The 23,039-nt window shown below is 34.5% G+C and overlaps 1 protein-coding gene across 1 annotated transcript in view; it reads left to right on the top strand.

Annotated features, from left to right (window-relative positions):
* LOC136037733 (transforming growth factor beta receptor type 3-like) overlaps nucleotides 1-23,039 on the top strand; it is a 167,412-nt gene that overhangs the window by 80,006 nt on the left and 64,367 nt on the right. The window contains exon 5 of the mRNA XM_065720508.1: nucleotides 8,985-9,165. Coding sequence (XP_065576580.1) covers nucleotides 8,985-9,165 — 181 coding nt within the window. The remainder of the gene's footprint in view (nucleotides 1-8,984; nucleotides 9,166-23,039) is intronic.

Genomic DNA, 23,039 nt, shown 5'->3' with positions numbered 1-23,039 from the left:
AAGTTGTGGTGTAGTTGGTTATAAGTGTTTACTTTTTTTCTTTAATGTTTTATTCATTTGTTCTTCTTTTGTTATTTATCCGTCTTTTTTGTATGACTGGATTTTACATATATATATATATATATATATATATATATATATATATATATATATATATATATATATATATATAATGAAAAAAGAAATCAGCAATGCAACAGCACAAACACATAAAAAAAAGGAGAAAAGGAAGACTGTTTTCTTACATTAATAATTAATATAGATCAGTACTTGAATGAGGCCTTAACCCTACTCATCCATACAATTACATAGGTCAAATAGCATAGCCATACACAATCAACCATAAAGAATAATCCATGGACAGGCAGTCATGTCGTAAGTAAGTATAAGTCGTCATTTGCCAAATATTAAAAACAGTAAAAATAAAGACAAATAATTCAGAGGCGACAACCCAACACAAGGGCTCATCAGGAGAATACACGCTTGCATATAGGGTTTCGGCACTTCAAATTCCCTACTCAGGCAAGTGGCGTGCCTACCATAAATTCCCTATGGTATCTCCGTGCTAGGTATCACCCCCAAAATATATGCCTATGAAAAAACAAATGTAGAACAACTAAGCAACACCAAAACTAGCTTTTATTCACAGTAGCCTACTGAGATTATATTTTAAGCAGTGTGTGGGATATGCTTTGTCATATTTGGGAAATCAGCTCATCCTGTCGGATAGGGTTGTAATTTGTCTTTTTCATACTTGGTTCACACAACTTTTACAAATTAATGCAAAAACACAAGTCTTCCATCATACCACGTAATTAATCTGCTGCCTGCCATGCTTTGATGCTTAATGATGGGCTTATGTTGAAATATTCTAACGGGCCAGAAGTATAGCCAGGGAACAGGAGATATTCTGAGCCCCCCTCCTAATAACACTCCTGATGTGAAAAGATAAAGGAAAATATAAACGTCTTGTTCACATAATTACTATACAAACTCGTTTCCCCACTTAGATTCATTTAGGGGTGTTGTTTGGAGGGGTGGGGGGGTGTCAAGGGGGCAGTTGCCCCCCAATAATGCGGAGATAAAATTATTATATATCTCATGCCCCCTGACTATCCATATATGTACCCTTCTTATCCCCTCCCCCCATTACAAATGGTGAAGATACGCCCCTGGATTCCTCCCCCTCAGAATGAGTTAGAATCCTCTGAAAATTAACCACAGCTCATAAAGGCAACCTCAAAAAACTGAACGTACCAGGGATTTTATCTGCCCAAAAAGCGAGCTGTAAGGCAACATTTCATTGCTGCGCCTATCGATCCCATCTGACATTTTCACAACTCTACACATCATGTTCTGATTGTCAAGCTGCTCTTAAAGGGAGGATTAGTAGGGCAACGCATGTTCAGTCAGAGTTAGGTCTTCCTAATCTACGCTTTCCCCTACTGACTATCTTTGAGAAAAGCTCACCTCAGAAATGTAAAAAAGTTAGACACGGCCTTAGGATCTCGCCAGGGTCGCACGGGGGGGGGGAGTTTGAGGTTCAGCCTCTCAGAAAAACTAAATTTTCTGGAATTTATGGGTACATCTTATTCGAATCATAAAATAAAAGCTGTGGCTTTTTTTATTCCCTCCCGGACAAAACTTTGCATACGCGTCTGACCTTGGCAACAACCATTTAGTGACCAAGATATTTTATATATTATTGTTCTTCCTGAAATACTGCAGGACGAAAAGCGTTAAATTTCCGTGCCATTTTTTTTAACTTAAAAAATTGCCCTAGTAAAACATGATTGCTATAAATTGTTCAAGATACGTCAAGAATTTCTCCTACTGTAAAAGGCTAGGAATTAAAACTCATTAAGCAAATTTCAATCCATGTTATAAATAATTATGTTGTTCTATTCAGTTACAAGATTCGTCACATTTAAAAATGACATTTGTTTTCAAGCAAATTCCCTGTAATTCTTGAGAAATTAACATAATTTGGTGAATGCACGCGATTTTCTACGCCTTAACACAATACTTTGCGGTCGACAGGCTATATTTCTAAAAGACAATTTTTTCTTCCATTATTTGGTGCAGCGAAATGTCGTTGTGGTAAGCCGTTTATAATGAAGAAGGAAAATGTATTAAAGCATGAATAATTACATCAATGCCTTATGCAAAATAATTTGTAAGGTTTATTCTGTAAGATTAATAAGAAGATCTTTAGATTAAGGTTTTCTCAATTTTTTTTTTCTTTTCTTTTTATACTTGTTCCTAAGGAAAGACGTACTTTGTTAACCTTATTCCAGACTACGTAACATAGATATGCAACTAAAGTTTGCTTGAATTGATCAGTCCAGTTATTAAACTAAATTTTCAAATAATAATTATCTCAAGCAAGTACCAAGGGGGCGACCACTTCTCGTCACCTGGTGTATGACTCAGAACGTCAGATATGCCACACAGTTCCACCGCGATTGGCATAGTTTATGCCACGCATGGCACGCGTCAGCTTGTGTACGTAATTTCTACAAGTGGGTGCCACCTCATCAATTATAATTTCTGATTACAATCACAATTATTTGATTCAATTTAGATTATGCTTCAATAGATTAGAAAAATCTCAAAACATGTCAACAAGGTTAATAGTCTACATATTTTAAGAATTACATTAAACAATTTTTTTTAGAAAAGTCGAGGGACCGCTCTCTCTCAGAAATCATGTTCACCAGATGGGGCGTGTCAAGAGTGGCAGAAGTGTACCAATCGTTCTGGGGAGTGTATCAAGCGTTTTTGAAAACTGTGCGGCATGCGTAGCGTTCTGAAATGTACACCAGGTGGGGGTAATCAGTGCCCTTCGCGAAGAGTTTTAGACATTAGTCTTGTCCTCTTGGAAATATCTTTCCAAGAACGCTAGGCAGAATACTCTTTCAGTGCTAGGCAGTGAGGCAGACCTGTTTGATTACGATTCTGAAGAGAGTGCAAAGGGGGAATTGTGGGTTCAAATCAGGAAGAAAGGGTGCCATTAAAGTGAAAAAAAGAAGTATTCCACCAAAATATTTTCAAAGGTCAACCGATAGGTTTTTAGAGTACAAATATAGGTTACGAATAGTTACGGCTTAAGTACGGACTATAAGGAAAGACGAAAAAAGTTGACCCCGAAATTTTAAGGTTCTAACGAGACAAAGACCTACAAACATACAAAATTTGAAGATCCAGGTAGCTACACGAAAGTCAAAAATATAACTAATGAGTTAAAATTTTAACTCATCTATCATAAGCACAGAGAGGTTTGATCATACATTTTTCCTTTTTGGGAAGAGTGGGAGGGAGTCAAGAAACATGAAAAAAAAATCTTTCCATATTTCTGGATGGGCACTTAAACTAATCTCGTGGGAGAATTTACCCCTTCTAGATTGTGCAGGTGACGATATATACTACGGAATGTGCTTTCACAATGAAAAGCATAAGTTAAATCTACACTTGAGGGGGAGCGTCTTGGTTTAACCCCCTTGCCCAAATCGCATAAGAGCATATATTTGTTTATAAGTTTTACGACAGTCTTACTTTCAATATAACCAGAATTACCATGTAGATTTTATTCAGAGTAGCGACGGACCATGGAAATATGACGCTTTTAATGGACTCGCCCCTTTAAATTTTTATCGCCACCCAGTGGTGAATATAAATCATAATTGTCAAACCAGTATTAATCATTGACTTTGACACCGTGAAGAGATATAGCGCCTGTTGTGCGTAGTGCCGGAGAAAAAGAAGTAACAGGGGTTGGCGTTTGTCATGCTGTCAGTTTTATGTTGAAGTTATTTTGAAGCCCCTCATTTTCTCAATTTTATAACTTAGGTTCAAGGTTTTATTATTAATACCATATTTACACAACATATTAAATTCCCGAAAGAGAGAAAACTCGACTGAGTCGGGAACAAATAACACGCAAGGTGAATTAGTTCTTTTTTCGAATAGTTTTTGGCCTGGCTTAGTCGAGATTCATGAGCGATTCACGATTTGGCATCAAGTCAAATCGGAAGACGAGGTCATTAGCTATAAACAAAGATTTTATACCAATAGATGTGTTTAAATAAGAAGCCAGATGTAAAGCACACAAGGGGTCTAGAATCATATTCTAAGTGAATAAAGTTACAAGGGCAGATTAGGTTTGGGTTTCTTTGCTTATAAACAGAAAAACAATTTTTGCAAAATGCAAACCCTGCACTTAAAAAAAAAACTGACATGCTTATTCCCTCCCTACTTAAAAACTAAAATATGTTCAATTGCCCTAATGCTCACCGGTAACTAATTCCACATTGAAGTTACAAGAAACGCTAATCCGAATCCGGGCAGTGCGCTGCTCCTCTGCGCAATCGCAAAATTATCACTAAATCTAGTCTCATAACCATGAATATCTCTATCACGGTAAAAAAAAATGGTGAAGATAATTCACATACCCTCTCGTCTACAAATCTAAGGATGAATGACCCTGAGGCTAATTTGCCTGGTTTCAATATTGATACCTGTGCTTAGAGGATATACAAAGGGGAAGAGGCCTGCCTCCCCCTCAAATACTAAGTTTTTCCAATTTCCTGGGTGGTTCTTATCAAAATGAGCTTTTTTATTATTGGCCCATTCCCGAAAAATAATCCTGCTTACGTAATTGCCTGTGCTACCTTGGAAGTGGAAATACTATGAAAAGAAATTTAATTGACAACACTGTTCTCTAACTTCCGGCAAGTGAAAACAAATTAAGTGTCTAGATTAGAAGATATTCCCACTCTAGTTTCTGGCACGAAATTGAACCAACACAGTCAATAATTATGATCGATCAATGTTCCGTCAATTTCTTTACACATATTTCCTTGAAGATGGTTTAGGATGGATCAGGTGATCTAAAAAAAAAATTAGTTTTGTTGCTAACGAAAATAATTTTGTTTTTCGTCATCTATTTTGCGCTATTAAGATTTGATGGCTAACTGCAATTATAAAGAAATGATGAAACATAGCTTATGTGCTATCTCATCTTCTGTTATAAGAGTAACTGGGATAGTCATGCACTGGGTTATTATTACCTCTACCTATGTTATTTGTTGCTATAATAATCTTTTAGCAACTATTTTTATGATAACCAGGTACGTACGAAAGATCTTGCCCCCCCAAAAAAAAATGTGGAGATGCTTCAGCTTCTTTCTACCATAATTTCAACTTTTTTTCAAATATGGTGGTCACAAGATAATCCATGTCCAGAAATACTCTCAAGATTTACCCCTAATCAGCCATTCCACCGTTAGCGATGTTTTTGAGTGGGGGTATTAACTTATTGAAAGTGGGCTCTCATAAGAGGTAATATAAGGTTATGTGTGACTTTGTGAGAGTAGTAATCGTAAGGTGTCTGCACCTCTGCATCGTTTCGTATTCTGCACTTTGGAAGAGGCGTAGCAACTTTTATTGACCCACTGAATCTGCCTCCTAGCACTGCGGCACTGTTAGCTCTGAGCTAGCAGATCAATAGCCTGACTCTGGATTCAGAGAATGTCCCCATGCTAGCATTAATTTCACGACTGGTACCCCCTACCCCTGTCACAACCCATAAGGTCCTATAGGCTACTCGTCCCCTTCTGATGATAGCCACCGATACTCCATCAAAGATGGTTAAGACCTTACACATTTTTGTAAGTCTCATTTTAAATTCGTTATTTAAAAGCTATATTAGTGACATCTAATTGAAGTGAGAGCCCTGGTATACGGGTTACAAAAATTAGAAGCAAAAATTATTGACAAAATCATACACGAACCTTTACCAGACGTAATGTCAGACATAGTCTTAATGCTTTAGTCGAGTTCTTCAGGGAAGGCGATGGTGGCAAAATAACTTACATATGTGTAAGGTCATATATCGCTGTCACTGCCCCCATCCCCTTAGACAATTAAAAGACAGAACTGGAAAAATTATGGTTTCCTCTGTAGCTTTCAGCTGTTAAGGCGTTTCGATTTGAGGAAGGTTCCGGGAATGGAAACACAAATGCTAAGAGAAGACAGACCTAATGGCATGGCCTTTCAACAAAGTCCTAATGGCTTTAGTTTCATTTTTCATCTATGACCGGATGAAAGTTTATGTTATTGTAAGCTCAATATTAATGTCTAATTTCCCAGTGAACCAGTGGGCTCACATTAGTAAAGGTGTGCCAAGGTTTTTCTCCAGAGTCCCATATGGCACAGATCCCTCGAAATTCATAATGAGTGCTGGCAATTTATTGTTCTAACAAGGTACAATTGTCCTCTAACTATTTCTATTGATGTCCTGCATGAATATTTTTATTCCCTATATACTTTTTAGTTGATTTTCTATTTTAGCACGCATATTTTTCATACAATAGGGGTTAAAAAATAAATAAATAACAACATACCCGAACTGGAACGTGGGTATATTGGCTACTATGTAGGACGCGTGGGGCCCTTTTTTTCTAAAAATGATTACCTTAATAATTAGTGACTTGAATGATCCTCTCTCAGAATTACTCCTTCTAAAGGTGTGTTTTGGAATTGTTCTGGGTACCCGACTAACTGACTGCACCTCAAACAGTAATCTATACGAAAAATGTGGCTATAATGAGAGAAAGGCTAAAATGGTTACGACAATTTTTGCGGGGAAGGATGATAGGTTGCCCAAGATTGTCCTTGTCGGGCAAGCCATCTAGGGCCAAACGAAAGATAGGCCGCTTCTGAATGGAAGTATGTCGTAAGGAAGGAAAGATTTAAGGGAAACTGCAACTTCTTGGGAGGGTGTAAAGAGTGAAGCTTTGAATAGATTGGGATGGAGGATGAGCAGGCGTAGCTGTATTGGCCTCAGGCGGCGTTACTATGAACTAGTAGTAGTAGTAGTAGTAGTAGTAAAGGTGTGTTTTAGACTTTTAGAAATCATGCTCGTATGCCAGCGGTTTATGTTTTGATTTGATCATACAAAAACGTGGGCATTCTTCATTAATTTCATTATGATTTTCTTTATTTTCAGTATAACTAAGCTTTCAAGTTGAGTCGTAAGAAATTACGTTTTGTTAGGTTAGGTTAGGTTAGGTTACGTTTTGTTAAAATGAATTCCCTCAACAGAGAGCACATAACTTAGGGCAGGGGATAAACTCCGGAATGAAATCGGTAACAGGGTTATTCAAAAAAGCTAAAACATAAACACATACACTCATATATATTTATTTTAATACATATATATTTATTTGACAAAAAAACATCGTTACATGTGCATATATTAATCTACGTTCGTTTTGCCGTCATTTTCGGGGTTATTCTAAATATTAGAGGGCTGCCTCTCTCATTAACTCTTTACATTGAAGTTTAGCCCTTTTGATCAGAATGCCCCGAGAAAGAAAATTGGGCCTGAAATTGCACTATTGAAGGCGAGGCCGTATCCATGGGAATGGGCTAAGGCTTATGAACCTCCCGACCCAAAATATCTGTCCGACTCGTAAAAAAGTAACAAAAATGCATATAAACTAATTTTGATGCGGTTTTCTTTTTCTTTAAATCTTGTATTTTTGTAGAAGGGGTACTGAAAATGTTCTATCTTGAATCTACAGAGATGTTGCCTGAGGATGTAGTTTTCAAGATTCCACCCAAATTTCTTGAAATTTCTTCCCCTTTCTTAAATTATGCAAATTCTCATGTACAAATAGTTTTTGAGGGTTAATTTTAAAGTTTGAAATTTTACGTGTTTCGAATCAGGATGAAAAAAAAAATGTTTTGATTTTTGTTCTCAAACTACCCCTTTTTTTGAGCTTTGGTTACTATTAGCAAAGGTTGATCTTTAGACTAGGTTCGTCAATTAAAGAAAAAAAAAATAAAGCCGCTCAACGAATCTGATCGATATGTTGTATTGATTTTGGGCCTATTTTATATTCCTTTTATTTATGAAATGAACTACCATTCATTCACCCTGAGGACATGGAAAAACCTCAGCGTCATCTAATTGCTGGTTAAAACGCAACAAAAGACTTGTGCTTTTACCGCAATTTAATCTTCGTAATTTTGTCAAAGAAAAGGCCTCTCATTGCTTGAAAGTTATGTGATGCAAACACTTACAACCAATCAGAGGTCTCTGATAAACTTACGATAGCCAATTGCAATAAGCTCTGTTTAACGCGGGCTTTTACACAGCAATGTGAAAGCACCCGAATTGTTGAGTTGTAAACTCCTTGAATCTAGATGGCAGCCGGCGTCAATCTTATTTCTCGTCAATGGGACGTTGAGTGTGAGAAAAACGTTAATTTTGAAACTACGCTTATAAAACAAACGAGAACTCGTGGGAATGTTTGCTTGATGTTGAAAAATCGTGTACATTTTTCCCTAATGGTGATTATTATGATTCATGTTGAAAATTCCTGTTAGAATTGATTTTAAATACAACGATAATTATTTTGCGAATCTCAAACCCGAAAAGTTAATTTGGCTTATTGCCATATTTTTAGCTTTTTAGCAAAAGCTAGTGATCGATCACCAAAATTCTTTTTAGTTTTTAGGAAAAGAAGAAGGAAAATGTCTCCCAAAATACCTCCCAAGCTTTACTAGTACTAAGTAAAAGCTACTTTCATTTGTTTTTTTTTTTTTTTTTGCGTTGAAGAGGTTATAAAAAGTACGAAGGAGATGCAATAACAAAATACTTTCTAAATCAAAATGCTTCATTGTCCTTCAGTTCTCCTTCTCCTTCAATTCTTCTTCACCAGAAAACACGTACATAGGTGTGTGTGCACTTGTAAATGATGATTTGTCTCATTTTATGTTTTACTACACCTGATCCCTAACTTTTACCTCCCACACACACACTTACACAAACAGATAATATAATTAATAATATATTTTCCTGCTCTCAGGAAATACAAATTGAAAGGTTGATCATACCATAAAGACGTTCGAGTTTTGACTCGGTCATCAAATTTTACTGGACTCTTACAAATGTTTCAAATTTGTCTATATTTTAGGTCACTGGACAGTCAGAAGTGGAAAACTCAGAAATCCGGGTTACAGTTCAAAAGCATTCAAATGTAAATCAAAATGCGGATTTTTCAGTTCTTCGATTTGCGAAGAAGCGTTATGGCCAAATCACAACCTATAACTCAGTGGAAGGAACTAACAAGCTGGTGTTCACAAGAGGGAATAATGGTAAGTGCTTTTTTAAAGTATGTTATACTAAAAAGTGAATAGACAGGGCAAATTATAGAGAAGCAGTCGTAATGGTGCCCGTCCTGGCCGAGTGGTTGGCGCGCTGGCGTGGGAATTTTGTGTCCAAGGGGCACGGGTTCAATCCCAGTTGTGACCAGTTATTTAGTTTGGGACGGGGGGTCAGTGGCGTGACTCTGTAAGCTCAGTCAGAGTCGACCCAGCTCTAAATGTGTACCTGGAGAAATCTGGGGAAGGTAAACAGGAAGGGTGTGTGGAGGCACAGGATGGTTGGCCCCCAACCCCTCATTGCACTTCCTGGCTGAAGGACAATGAAACAGAGATCAGCACCGCCCTAGTTTGGACCTTAAGGGTCTAGTGCCGTCTTACTCACTACTTACTTAATTACTACTACTACTTAATGGTGCCCAGGTTAATGAAAAACAGTAAAATATGTAATTATGATAGTGAAACTAAGATCACTAATTAATTATTAATTAATGAGTCAATAATAAATTAGTTAAGATCACTAACTAATAAAACTAGGATCCCTACTGAGAGTGCTATAAATAACTTACAGCCTTAAGCTACCTGAATCCAACGCAGTTGTGAATATTACTTCTTCATGCAAATCCTTTGAAGTTACTATCTGACTCCTCAATATTTAAGATTTAAATTAAACACCAAAAATAAATTAACAAAATGTGCACTGGAGCATACAGTGAGCTACACTTCAACAAAAAGTTTAAGTTAAGGTAACAGAGCTATGCCTAAAAAATATAGCGTATTGCCAACGCTTTGAAATAAACTATACCAGCTTCCCGATCTAAAATTGTACCGCCAGAGATTAATTTGTACCATTTGTACAGCACGTCAATAATTTACTGTAAAAATAAGAAAAACTAAAATTTAAACAGATATCCGAGTCAGAAAGGAACAAGTAAAATCAAAATGTGTCAGAAGATTCGATTATACCAACAAATTTATAAATATAACTCATTGTACCAGGACCTCAAAATTGTAGCAAAGACGGTACAATTGCACCGGGTTGGTAACACTGGATTTGTGATTGTTCTCAGCGGCTTTTTTTCAAAGATTTCATAGCCTCATGCCACGCCTACGTTTGTCTTTTTCAACCGATGTTACCCAAATGTCGAGTGGCAAGACAGCCCTATGTGGGGGCACCCTTATTGGTCGGCAGCTAACCGACGAACACGCACTAATAGAAAGAAGAAAAACAGATAAGCAAAAGAAGGTGCTTGGAGCAGGAGTGGGCAGGAGAGATAGAGGAGGAGTAGAAGTCTTTATTGCAATCGCAGGCCACCTAAAACTTTCTCACAGGCTACTTAGAGTGTACAACTTTTACTTCTTTGAGAGAGGTTCAGTGACGCTTTACTGGAGATATGTTTTTCCTTTCGTCCATCTGAACGAAATACCGCTTAAACCACTCCCCTTAAGGTCTTCTTTCATGATGAATACAACGAGTTGTTTGTAATTTACGAAAGGGTTGTTATCATCTTTCATGCACTAAAATCACACCCGGATGTTTTTAAACCACTAAAAATATTCTTGTAACAAAGCTTCTCTGGGGCTTAGTGAAAAGCAGGTCGTCCCTGAGTGGAGTGAGCAGAAGCAATAAGAAAGGACTTTAAGGAGATTAGAATTTCCTGGTAGAAGATGGAGTGGTTTTTAACAGATGGGAGCAGAAGAAGGATTCATTTAGTTGTATTGGCCTCACTTGGTTTGGTGCACCAATGAGTTGCTTGTGGTAGGAGTAGTTCTCAAATTTTTGGTCTTATCTTCTCATGCAAAAAGTGAGCTACAGAAGAATTACTGCTGCACAACACTAAGAAACAAACGCAAAGTAAGAAGGAAAAATTTGAAAAAAACAAAACAAACAAGAGTCAAATTTTGTACTTTTTGACATAATAAAGATCACGGATGTGTGTTCATTTATTTTTTTCACAGGGGTGAGGGTATCGACCCAGTGGTCCTAAAATATCGGATTAGGGCTCGTTTGAACGGAAATTAAAAGTTCTAGTGCCCTGTCTAAGCGACCAAATGACTGGACGGCAACTAGACCCCCTCCTACGGCCCTTTTTCTCTAAATTGCCCCATCAGAATTTTGAGTTATCCATTTTATTCAGCATAGTTGAAAGGTCCATACATACCTTTGGAGATTTCACTACCCCCCTCCCCCCATAGCTCCTGGGGAAAGGTCTTTAAGTTAAAAAATTTGCCCATTGTTTACGTGAAGTATTTGCTATTAGGAAGTCTGCATACATTTTCAGATGAATGGGTCGAATTTTCGACAGGTGGAATTTTCCACGGGGATAGTTTATCGTGGGTGGTAAGTTTTCAGGGGATCAATTTTTCGAGGACATTTTACACAGGTGAAATTTGCCGGAATTCCTATAGGAGATTCTTCTTTGTCTTGTTTTCTCTTTGTCTATTTAATTTTACGCGTGAAGATGATAAGGGTAAGTGTCCGGGGTAAATTTTCACCAGGATTGAATTGTCTAGAGCAATGGCTCTCAAATCGATTTGGACACCGTACTCCTTTTCGCCCACAAAACATTTTAGTTACTCCTTCTCAGTTACTAAGTAAACTATAGCTAAAATATAAATAAAAGTGTCAGTCCTAGAGTCAAGGACTGACACTTTTTTGACACGCGATGTGTTCTAGAGCCTGAACACATCGCTTTTCACGCTAAAGTTTGAATTCTGTCCTAATTCTTTAACAATGACTCCGGAAACACTGTGTTCTTTTAATTAGAACAATAAGAAGTTTTTTTAAAGTACAAAAAAAACATTAGTGTAAAGAGCAAGGTGTTGAGGAGGAGCAACCCCGCCTCATATACGCAATAATTTCTCTTTGTTTTAAGTTTTAATGTTGCTCCTTACTTTCAGTTGAAAAAGCTTCATTTAATCAAACTAGAACTAGGCCTTCCCTTCACGCATATAGTTTACCCAGGCCGATACAATTTCTGTAGACATTGATACAAAAATAATTTCTGTAAACATTGAGACAAGAAATAGACAAGTCATTTATATCAGACTTTACTCATGGATTTTCGATTATTCCAAACCTTTTGGGGGCTTACAACTCCTTGTACACCACGAAATCGAGAAGACGTTTGATTTTATTTTATATTCAATTTATATAAGATCTGGTGAAAAAAGTCCTGTTTGGACCTGCGCCAATCCTGCGGGACTATTTTCAAGGGCATCCTAAATAAAGATTAAATTTGAGGAGTGATTTCAACGATTTTATTTATATTATTATTTTTTTTTATTCTATTTTATTATTACATTATTATTTATATTATTATATGTATATTATTGTTATTTTTGTTATTTATGTTGTCATTATTTAATTTACATCTATATATTATTAATTTTTATTATTATTTTGTTATTATTTTTCGTCAGGAAAGCGTCAAGCTAAGAAGCAATATGTATGAAGGTCACCTTATGTATACAAATTACACATTTACGTCGCATTGACACAAAAAAAATAATTAAAAATACGGTTTCTCCATCTGAATGCGTTTTCGTGGGAAAAATTAACTATAATTCAATACCAAATGTGTATGACTGTGTAAGCGGCTTTTTCTTAGTCAAATGTTGTAAAGGGAAGATTGAGCAAGAGTTGATCATATTTTGTGGTATCTAACATCGAGGGGTCCCTACTTTGCATCCCTTAGTGTACATCACGAAGCGCCACATGTGCTTCACACTCCGCCACGCATGGCATTGACCCTCCAACGTTTGAAAAAGTTCCAACCCGTTTGACAAACTGTCAACACGCTTAGAACGCTCCCCGTGCTGTACGTGATTTGTGAAATCCGTGACCCCTCGGTGTATGCTGACATATTTCAACCATCGGCTTTTCAAGTAGAACTTCCGGAAGAAATTCTGTAATTGAAAAACCAGAAACATTTGAATTTGTTTATAGATATCATTGTAATTTTGTTTTGGTTTTTTTCAATAGTGTGGTTTAACTTAATGGTTCATTAGTTTTTACCTAAAAAAGACTTAATTTCCCTAATTTTATTAACTGTGGATTGAACTGCGACAATAGTTATTAACTGTCTGTAATAGGCGATTGGTTGAAGTTTTGGCGGACAAAAAACACACTGTTCAAAATACAAATCGTTTTCAGTAAAATGCAAATGATGCTCTAGCCTTTAGAAGGTTTAGGAAGTGTTAGTCCTGCTTCTGTTCCTTCATTTTTAATTTCTGTTCGTTTTTAGTTTGATGTGATTATTCATTTTTAATTTGTGTCCGTTTTTAGTTTGACTTGATCCTTCATTTTTAATTTCTGCTCGTTTTTAGTTTGACTTAATCCTTCATTTTTAATATCTGCTCGTTTTTAGTTTGACTAGATCCTTCATTTTTAATTTCTGTTCGTTTTTAGTCTCACTTGATCCTTCATTTTTAATTCTAGTTCGTTTTAGGATTCATTTATATGTAGTAGTATATGCTATCTCTAGATTTAATTTTATTATTCATTTCAGTTTTTCTCTCCGTTTTCAGCTACTTTTATTTCGTTGATAGTAATTACTGTTCGCTTTATGTTTGAACTTGTATATGAACTTATTTATGCTCGTCTTTTGCCATTCTTACTCTAAAAAAAAGATGTTCCACTGTAATTTTACGCGTGGAGATGTTAAGGAGAATTGCCTGGGGGAAAATTTTTACCGTGCTGGAGTTGTCTAGAGTAATTTCTGTAGGAGGTGGGATTTTTCACGGGAGGAATTCGCCATGGGGATGTTTTCCGCGTGAGGATTCTATAGTCAACCATAAAAGTACTTTTAGCATAGGTACTTTAATGGTTTCATTTTTATCTGGATGTTCTTAATACTTTAAGTTTGGAATCCCTTGGGAACAAATTATATTGCAAAGGAATATTGCTTAGAATTTCGGAAGTCATCCCTTCAATTTTCGCAAATTGGACACAATCATATAATATGTCATGGTTCTTTTTTATGGCCAATAAACGAGGACGGTCCAGTAAGGACCGACCGTAAACCGTTTCCTCAATTGAGCTGAGCATGATAAATTGCAAATCCACCATTTTATTACTGCAGAACATGCAACATTTTTTTAAACAGTTCTTTTAGCTCGGTCATCCGTTTATTTTTAGACTGAGCGTGATTAAGAATTGAAAGGGCTTTGAAAATAGCATATTTCCTTGTGTATCTGCTGTAAAATGTTGAACCATAAAAATGGTGCTCAAATAGCGGGTACTTTTCTGTTATTAAATAAAAAATAAGGTTTTTTTTAACTGAAAGTAAAGATCGACATTAAAACTTAAAACGAACAGAAATTACTTCGTACATGAAAGGGGCTGCTCCCTCCTCAACGTCCCGCTCTTTGCGCTAAAGTTTGACTCTTTCTCTCCACTCTAATCTTTAAAACAGTAAAAAACTTTAGCGTGAAGAGCGGGGCGTTGAGGAGGGAGCAGTCCCTTTCATATACGAAGTAATTTCTGTTCGTTTTAAGTTTTAATGTCGCTGCTTGCTTTCAGTTAAAAAACTTATTTTTTTATATTTAATTTCTGAACGTTTTTGAATTAATGCATGTTTTGATTTTGGCTCTCCGCAGATGAATAATTAAAAGAAATTTCTATATTTTTTTTTGCTAAATGGCTTTCTCATAGTTTTGATCAAATGATTTTGATAAAAAAGGAGAGGGGGAGGAGGCCTAGTTGCCCTCCAATGTTTTGGTTACTTAAAAAGGCAACTAGAACTTTTAATTTTTTACGAACGTTTTTATTAGTAAAAGATATACGTAACTTATGAGTTAGCTTACGCAACGAACTTCTGTATTCATATGTTTTTATTACGTATATGAGGGGGTTCACCCACTCGTTAGTACCTCGCTCTTTACACTAAAGCTTAAATTTTGTCCCAGTTCCTTGAGAATGACCCCTGAATGACAAATGCCGTAGAATAAATAGTTGACAAAAAACACTTTAGCGTAAAAAGCGAGGTATTAGGAGGAGGTGAACCTCTCATATGTGTAATAATTTCTGTTCGTTTTAAGTTTTAATGCTGCTCCTTACTTTCAGTTGAAAAACTTTTTCATATTTATTCTTTCATTCTTTTTTTCAAATAATGCTAGAAAATCCTGCTCTCCGTTCATGGAAATTTCATCCCCCCATAACAAATTCCTCCATGAAAAGTTCCCCCAACATATTCCCCTCTTATCAACCCCTCCCCCAACCAAAAAATCTCCCTGAAAACGTCAGTACATTCCCAATAACCATTACTATTTGTAAGCACTGGCCAAAGTTTGTAACTTGTAACCCCTCCCGCGGGGACTGTGTGGGAGTAAGTCGTCTCCAAAGACATAGTTATAAAGTTTTTCGACTATGCTGAATAAAATGGCTATCTCAAAATTTTGATCTGGTGACTTTGGGAAAATAATTGGCGTGGGAGGGTGCCTAGGTGCCCTCCAATGTTTTTGTCACTTAAATAGGGCACTAGAACTTTTCATTTCCGTTAGAATGAGCCCTCTCACAACATTCTAGGACCACTGGCTCGATACAATCACCCTGAAAAAAAAAAAACAAAAAAAAAAAAAACAACTGTCAAACAAACAAATAAACACGCATCCGTTATCTACCTTCTGGGAAAAAAAATACAAATTCCACAATTTTGTAGATAGGAGCTTGAAACTTATACAACAGGGTTCTCTGATACGCTGAATCTGATGGTGTGATTTTCGTTGAGATTCTATGACTTTTAGGGGGTGTTTCTCCCTATTTTCCAAAATAAGGCAAATTTTCGCAGGCTCGTAACTTTTGATGAGTAATCTGGTGTTTGGTGCATCTTGCCATTTATACAGGATTATTAATCGTTTTTCTGTAAATAACTGAGATCAGACACTTATTACTACACTAATTTTTACAAATTATGTCAATTATTTTTTTTATTATTAGACTGAAATAATGCAAAGAATGCCAACGCTAGAGATTTAAAGGAAATGGGAACTTCCTGGGAGGATGTAAAGAGAGAGGCCTTGAATAGATTAGGTTGGAGGATGAGCGTGCGTAACTGTGTTGGCCTCAGGTGGCTTGGTGCTGTAGTGAGCTATTATTATTATTATTATTATTATTATTAGTAGTAGTAGTAGTAGTAGTAGTAGTAGGAATAGTAGTAGTAGTAGTATAAACATTGCAGGACGGGCAAAAACTGTAGATTGAGTAAATACCAGCAAATGTGATTCGATATGTCATTTATACGCTCTTTTTTTGTTGATGAACATGAAACTAAATCGTCAAAGTCAAAAAGTTGTTTGGGGCTCAAATCTCTGAGAGAGAGTGAGGTTGGGGAGAGGTTCTATGAACATTGCGAAAAAAGGGGCCATTCTCAAACAAATTGATTTACAAATGATCCTTTCACAACCTGACTAAAAAATATGCGCTGATTCTAAATCTGAAAAGTTTGCCGCTCTTTTACAAATTCGAGTTGTTTTTTTTTAGGCTGAGTTTGAGGATGAATTTTTTAATGTAAAGAATGCCGTCCTGAAAAGACAATTCCGAATTTAGGAAGTGGTTTAGTAGTTTGGTTAACATACCTAATACATCAGAACATTACAGCAACTTGGATTGAGGAGGGAGAGGGTGAGGTAGTCTCTGAGGAAAATTTGAGGTACATAAAAGTCTGACTTTGTCGAAAATCGTCATCCTCCACAAGATTCGAAGGCTTTTTGCGTCTCCGATTCTTTGGCTGAAAATTCTACTTTCTAACTGATGCTGGTAAAGGTTTGCGGTAGACGTAGAGGTAAATTTGAGGTATATAGAGGTAAATTTAAGGTAAATTTGAGGTATATAGAGGTAAATTTGAGGTACATACAGGTAAATTTGAGGTACATACAGGTAAATTTGAGGTAAATTTGAGGTACATAGAGGTAAATTTGAGGTACATAGAGGTAAATTTGAGGTAAATTTGAGGTACATAGAGGTAAATTTGAGGTACATAGAGGTAAATTTGAGGTACATAGGGGTAAATTTGAGGTACATAGAGGTAAATTTGAGGTACGTAAATTTGAATTGAAAAAAAAAAAAATCTGATTTGTCAATTGAAACTTTTAAAATTCCTGAAAAATTCCTTAAAATTTTAAAAGAATTGCTATAGTTATTATGTAAACTGCAAAAATATTTATGGTGTTTGAGTGATAGTTTTAATTTTTGATTCAAACTAGAAAAATACCTGAACATTTGAAAACTAGTTTGCTGGCAAAGGTTTGATAGTGATGCTGGTAAAGGCCTCCGGTAGATACAGAGGTAGATATGAGATACAAGAATGAACAAAAAATCTGATTTGTCAATTGAAACTAGAATAATTCCTGAAAATTTAATCAGAATCGCTGAAGTTATTATGTAAACTACAAAATATTTAAATTGCCAACTGCGTTTTTCTCATAAAGCAAGTTTTTCCAGTTGTCTTTTCCAAGTAATATATGCCTTGTATAAAATTAAGAAAAAAAAACAAGTTTTTTCGACTGAAAGTAAGGAGCACCATTAAAACTTAAAACGAACAGAAATTATTACGTATATGAGAGGGTTCGACCCCTCGTCAATACCTTGCTCTTTAAGCTAAAGTCTGAATTTTGTTCTAATTCCTTAAAAATGGCCCCTGAATCACAATGGTCGTATAATTAGAATAAATAGCTCTTTTGCAAGTACTGAAAAAAAATCCTTATTGTTTTGCTTGTTATTTGTTGTTTATGATGGAAAAGCAGTGCGTCACTACTTAAATGCTATCTCCCAAATGTGTTTTCGAATGCCTCCCCCCACATTAAAAGTGGTGTTTTGATACAATAACCAAAGAAGGTAAGCTATGTCTTCTTTGTGGCCTTTTCAGGCAAAAGTCATCATTGCTTTTTACTTTGTCTGACTGCTCCAGTCTCTATTGATGCTTTCTAAATTGAATTTTTCATGAAAGTCAACTCCAATAAACTAAAGAGCTTTTTTACTCTAACAGCTTCGCTCGGAAAAAGTCATAATGAAGACCGGCTTAATGTCTTTTTGATTTCTCATATTATTCCGTTATTATTTTAAGATGGCCGAGGACTATTTTTATATGAATTTGCTGTAACTTTAGACGGTGAATCCCAATTATATAATTAAAAAGAAAAGAAAAAAGTGGAACAGGACATATTTCACGTCCAAAAGACAGTCTTGTTTTATTTGGAGAGAGAATATAATAACTAATGATAAAAGTAAATTAAGATTTAGAGGTAGTCTAACCTTTAGACTTCATAATGGTATAAAAGGACATAAATCGACTTTTAAACGACTTTTATTTAATTAAATAAAAAAAAGACAAGTTTTCAAATGAGATTCAAAAAATTACTTTACTGAAAACACAATAGAGTTAAAAAAATATAGGCATTTAGTGATTGTTTTGTTTATTGAATAAAGAAACACCTGCAGTCTCAAGTCATTGCGAAAAATACAGCTCGTTAAAACGAACTGTGGTAAAAAATCTCGGGAATCTTAGGATTTTGAAATTTTGGTAAAGATCCCAGGATAGAGGATCCTGGGATCTACCCTGCTTGTAATAAGAAATAGCGATTTTGATTCGAATTTTGAGTTTCATCCTTTTAGAATAATATACTTTTCTCTTTGCTGATGGCGACCTGACTTCAAATTGTTTTCTTATTAATCTTTATGGAAAGATTTTTTTAATTTTATATTTATAATCTATGCCTGTATTAATTTTCTTCCCATGAAGCTATGCAAATTAGAAATAATCTAATTTTGAACAAATTTTCTTTGGTTTGTGGTAATCTAAAAAATATAAAAAATTAAAGGCAACCCAACTTAGTTACACTGGGTGAAACTACAGGAAACAAGTATTCAAAATGTAATTACTATTGTCTTTATTAAAAAAAGACTATAGGTTTGAGATATTTTGTATAAGCATTTGGATTTTAAAAAGATTCAAAAGATCTATCTCAAAACATTCTCATTTACATATATTAAAAATAAACGGGGAATCTTATCTATCTATACATATATATATATCATGAAAAGAGAAATCACCAATGCTACAGCACAAACACAAAAAAAAAAAAAAAAAAAAAATAAAAAAAAAAAAAAAAAAAAAAAAAAAAAAAAAAAATAAAGAGACAGAAGGAGAAAAGGAAGACTGTTTTCCTAAATTAGTGATTAATATAGACCAGCACTTGAATGAGGCCTTAACCCTAATCATCCATACAATCACATAGGTCAAACAGCATAGCCACACACAATCAACCATAAAGAATAATCCATGGACAGGCAGTCATGTCGTCAATAAGTATAAGTCGTCATTTACCGAACAATAGAAAAAATAATATAGACAAATAATTCAGAGGCAACACCCAACATAAGGGCTCATCAGGAGAATACACTGGCCTATATAGGGTTTCGCCACTCTAAATTCTCTACCCAGCACAGTGTTGTGGCTACCACAGAATATCCATGGCATCCCCGCGTCAGGTATCACCCCCAAAATACATGCCCATGAAAAAAAAAAAAAAAACAACAGCAAATGTAAAACAACCAAGTAAAACCAAAACAAGCTTATCCTGTTAATATATCCCTCCCTTTAGCAACAATAGGTAAACTAAATATTATAAATTTTACCAAATCACAAATATTAACACATTGCAAAAAACCTGAATGAACTAAACAATTATAGAATTCAACTTTACCATGTGGCTAATTTTTTAAAAAATTCCGCTCAATTAGAAACGCAATTCAAAATAAATGGCGCTGTGACAACATTTCTCGAACCTCCGAAATTAGTTAAAAATTTCTTTAAGTATTTCTAGATAATTCTTTTGATATTTAGTTAAAAGTTCGTTATAATGAAAACTAAATTTTTTAAATTGCCAAGTTAATTTATTTGCAGAAAAACCTCTTGATATCAATTTTTGGCTTAAGATTTTACATCTATTTTTAAAATCAATATAATTACTATAAATCCTTGCATAACGAAGTAACTGTGAGAAAAACGCTGAATATGTGATATTTGAGTGTATATTACTTTCAGGGAATGGGAAACTAATCACTTCAAAATCAAAATCATCCGTTTTATTATACATTTTAAAACTTAATTTATTATTATCACAAATATTAATATTTAAATCTAAGAAATGATCTTCATGACCAGCGCTATGACTAGGCTCAAGAATAAGCTCTGATGGATATATATTTTTAGAAATATCAATGAAATCCTTACAATTTAAGACCAAAATATCATCTAAATATCTTTTATTATTTGACAAAGCATGTTTTAAATTAATTGGATTATTCTTATCCATCATATATTTATATTCTAGTTGACTTAAAAACCAGTCAGCTATAAATGGGCTGGCATTCCCCCCCCCATGGGAATTCCCATAATTTGCTTGTACAAATCACCCCCAAATCTTATATAAGTATTGTATAAAACAAATTCCAATAACTCAAAAATCATATCCAAGCTGTAACATCTCAAGTTAACTGTAGTATTAAAGCAGTTTCTCCATATGGCTTTTTTATTATAACTGTCTATTTTTAAGAACCTTTTACTAGATAAGAGGAAAGATTTCTTTATAACAGTTTTTAAATTATCAAACACTAAATTAAGTGATAAATTAGTATACATTGTCGCAAAATCGAAAGACTCAATTCTTTTAGCTGAAACCATTGTTAAAGAATCTATCATCTGCAGTGAATTATTAACACTCCAATATGGATTAAAATTCGAAAATTTTTTAATACCAGAACAATAGGTTTTAAGTTTATTTACAATTTCCTTTAAAATTAAAGAGAGGTCAGTAGCAGCAATGCGGGTTGGACATTTAGCTGCTCCAGCAATAAACCGTGGTTTAGGGGGATCCTTATGAAATTTTACAGTCCAATATAGGAAAGGAAACTTTTTATCATTGTCATTTATTTTAATATTAAAATTTTTAAAAAGTATTTCTTCAGTCTTTTCAATTAAATTCTCATCCTCTATATTTACCTTTTCATAAACATTAGTTGTGCATAACTCCCTTTTTAAGATATCACAATACAGTTTCTGACAAATTATGGCAAAATTATTATTAGCTTTATCCACTGGCACAATTACAAATTCATTCTTTAGATTAGCAATTGCTTGTTTAATCTTCGCATTATAAAATAATGATTTAGTGTTACCATTTTTTAAGTTAGAATATATTTTATTTCTTATTCTACTAATAATTAAATTCTTCCAACTTTGAAAACTCTCTTTATTTTTTATTCTCTTTCTTACACCACTTATCAATAAATAAATCAAAATCATTTTCCAAGCCATCAAGAACACTCGATGGTTTCAGATGATGAGAAAGACGGAAATTAGCCCCTTTATTCATTATAATTTGAAGATCATCTTGCTTTATTATTGAAAAGTCCCCTGTTTATAACATGTTTGTAAGTAGGATTTACAAATGGGCCAAGTTGCTTACAATTACAAACCGGTTTCCAATTTATATCGCTATCTAGTTTTTTTAGTATTAAATTATAATTAAAAATAATTTGCCAATAGTTTTTGAAAATTTATAAGTTAAAACTGGACTATCATTATGATTTAAATTACTAGGAAGGGCCTGTTTCACATGCCGCTGATTTAAAATTTCTGGTAAATTAATATCTTCAATCTGCTTACAAGTAAAATTAATAGGTAAATATAATCTGTTATCCTTATTACTAATCTTATCGAACTTTTTCTTTTTTGAAATAAATTTCGTTTTAGTTAGAATGCAAATTGTATCACATATTACTTTAAAATTATAATCAAGAGCTGTATTATTCTTAACAATCCAGAAAAGTTTGATTAAATTCCTCTTGGATAAATTATTTAGACACTTTATTACAGAAATCATACCCCTAGATTCAAGTAGCTGGCATAGATCTATAGAAAGCGTATGTACATCTAATTCATTTTTTCTATTATTTTTCCTATGTCCTCTCGATCGTTTTTTACGTTTAGTAGGACAAGTAAAAGAAGGATGGTCCATAAAACCATCAATACATTTAACAACAACATGAGACATATCACCATATTTTGCTACACGATCATTTAGCCCAAAAGGATAAGCTGTACCAAGAGTATGGATCCAGAAATCCTCCTGTTTACGTAGTCTATTATTCTTCTCTTCTTTATTTAAATTTTCTAATTCTAAATTTTCTAAAATTGTGACAGTTATATCTGATATGGAACATTTACCATTACTACAATGTTGAACTAGATAGTTATTAGTTTTTTCATTATTAACTGTTGTCTTGTGTCCAGAAAATCTTTTATATATATTATTAGTTGTTTCCCCCACATATTGTAGGCAGCATTTATTACATTCTAATAGGTAAATTACATTGGTTGTTCTACAATTAACATTACCACGTAACTTGCATGCAAAATTTTTATTATACAATGTACTTTTAACAGAAGTTCGTGGGACAAAATGATCTTGGCAAAGAAAACAACGACTTTTACACTTACTAACTTTCAAAAAATCGTTCCGAGTTCCGAGGCTAATATTTGTGTTTTGTTGCATAAAAAGTTATTGAAAATAAATCCAAAACAAACCAACATCCAAATCAAAATCCAACAATCAAAGTCCAAAAAACATGCCAAGGTCAATAGGTCAATAGGTCAATAAATACATAAACAAAAAGATGAAAGAAAATGAAATTTGCATAAGTGCCATCTCACCAATAATTAACAATATCAGGTTAAAAACCTGGACCAGGGTAAAGGTCTGTCGGGGAGAAAACTAAAAAAAATTTTTCTCCACCAGCACTGGATCCAACCTGGAATAATATCATGAAAAGAGAAATCACCAATGCTACAGCACAAACACAAAAA

This window comes from Artemia franciscana, chromosome 17 (genome assembly GCF_032884065.1).
Source record: "Artemia franciscana chromosome 17, ASM3288406v1, whole genome shotgun sequence".
Lineage (NCBI taxonomy): Eukaryota > Metazoa > Arthropoda > Branchiopoda > Anostraca > Artemiidae > Artemia > Artemia franciscana.
This window is presented reverse-complemented; position numbering and strand designations above follow the sequence as displayed.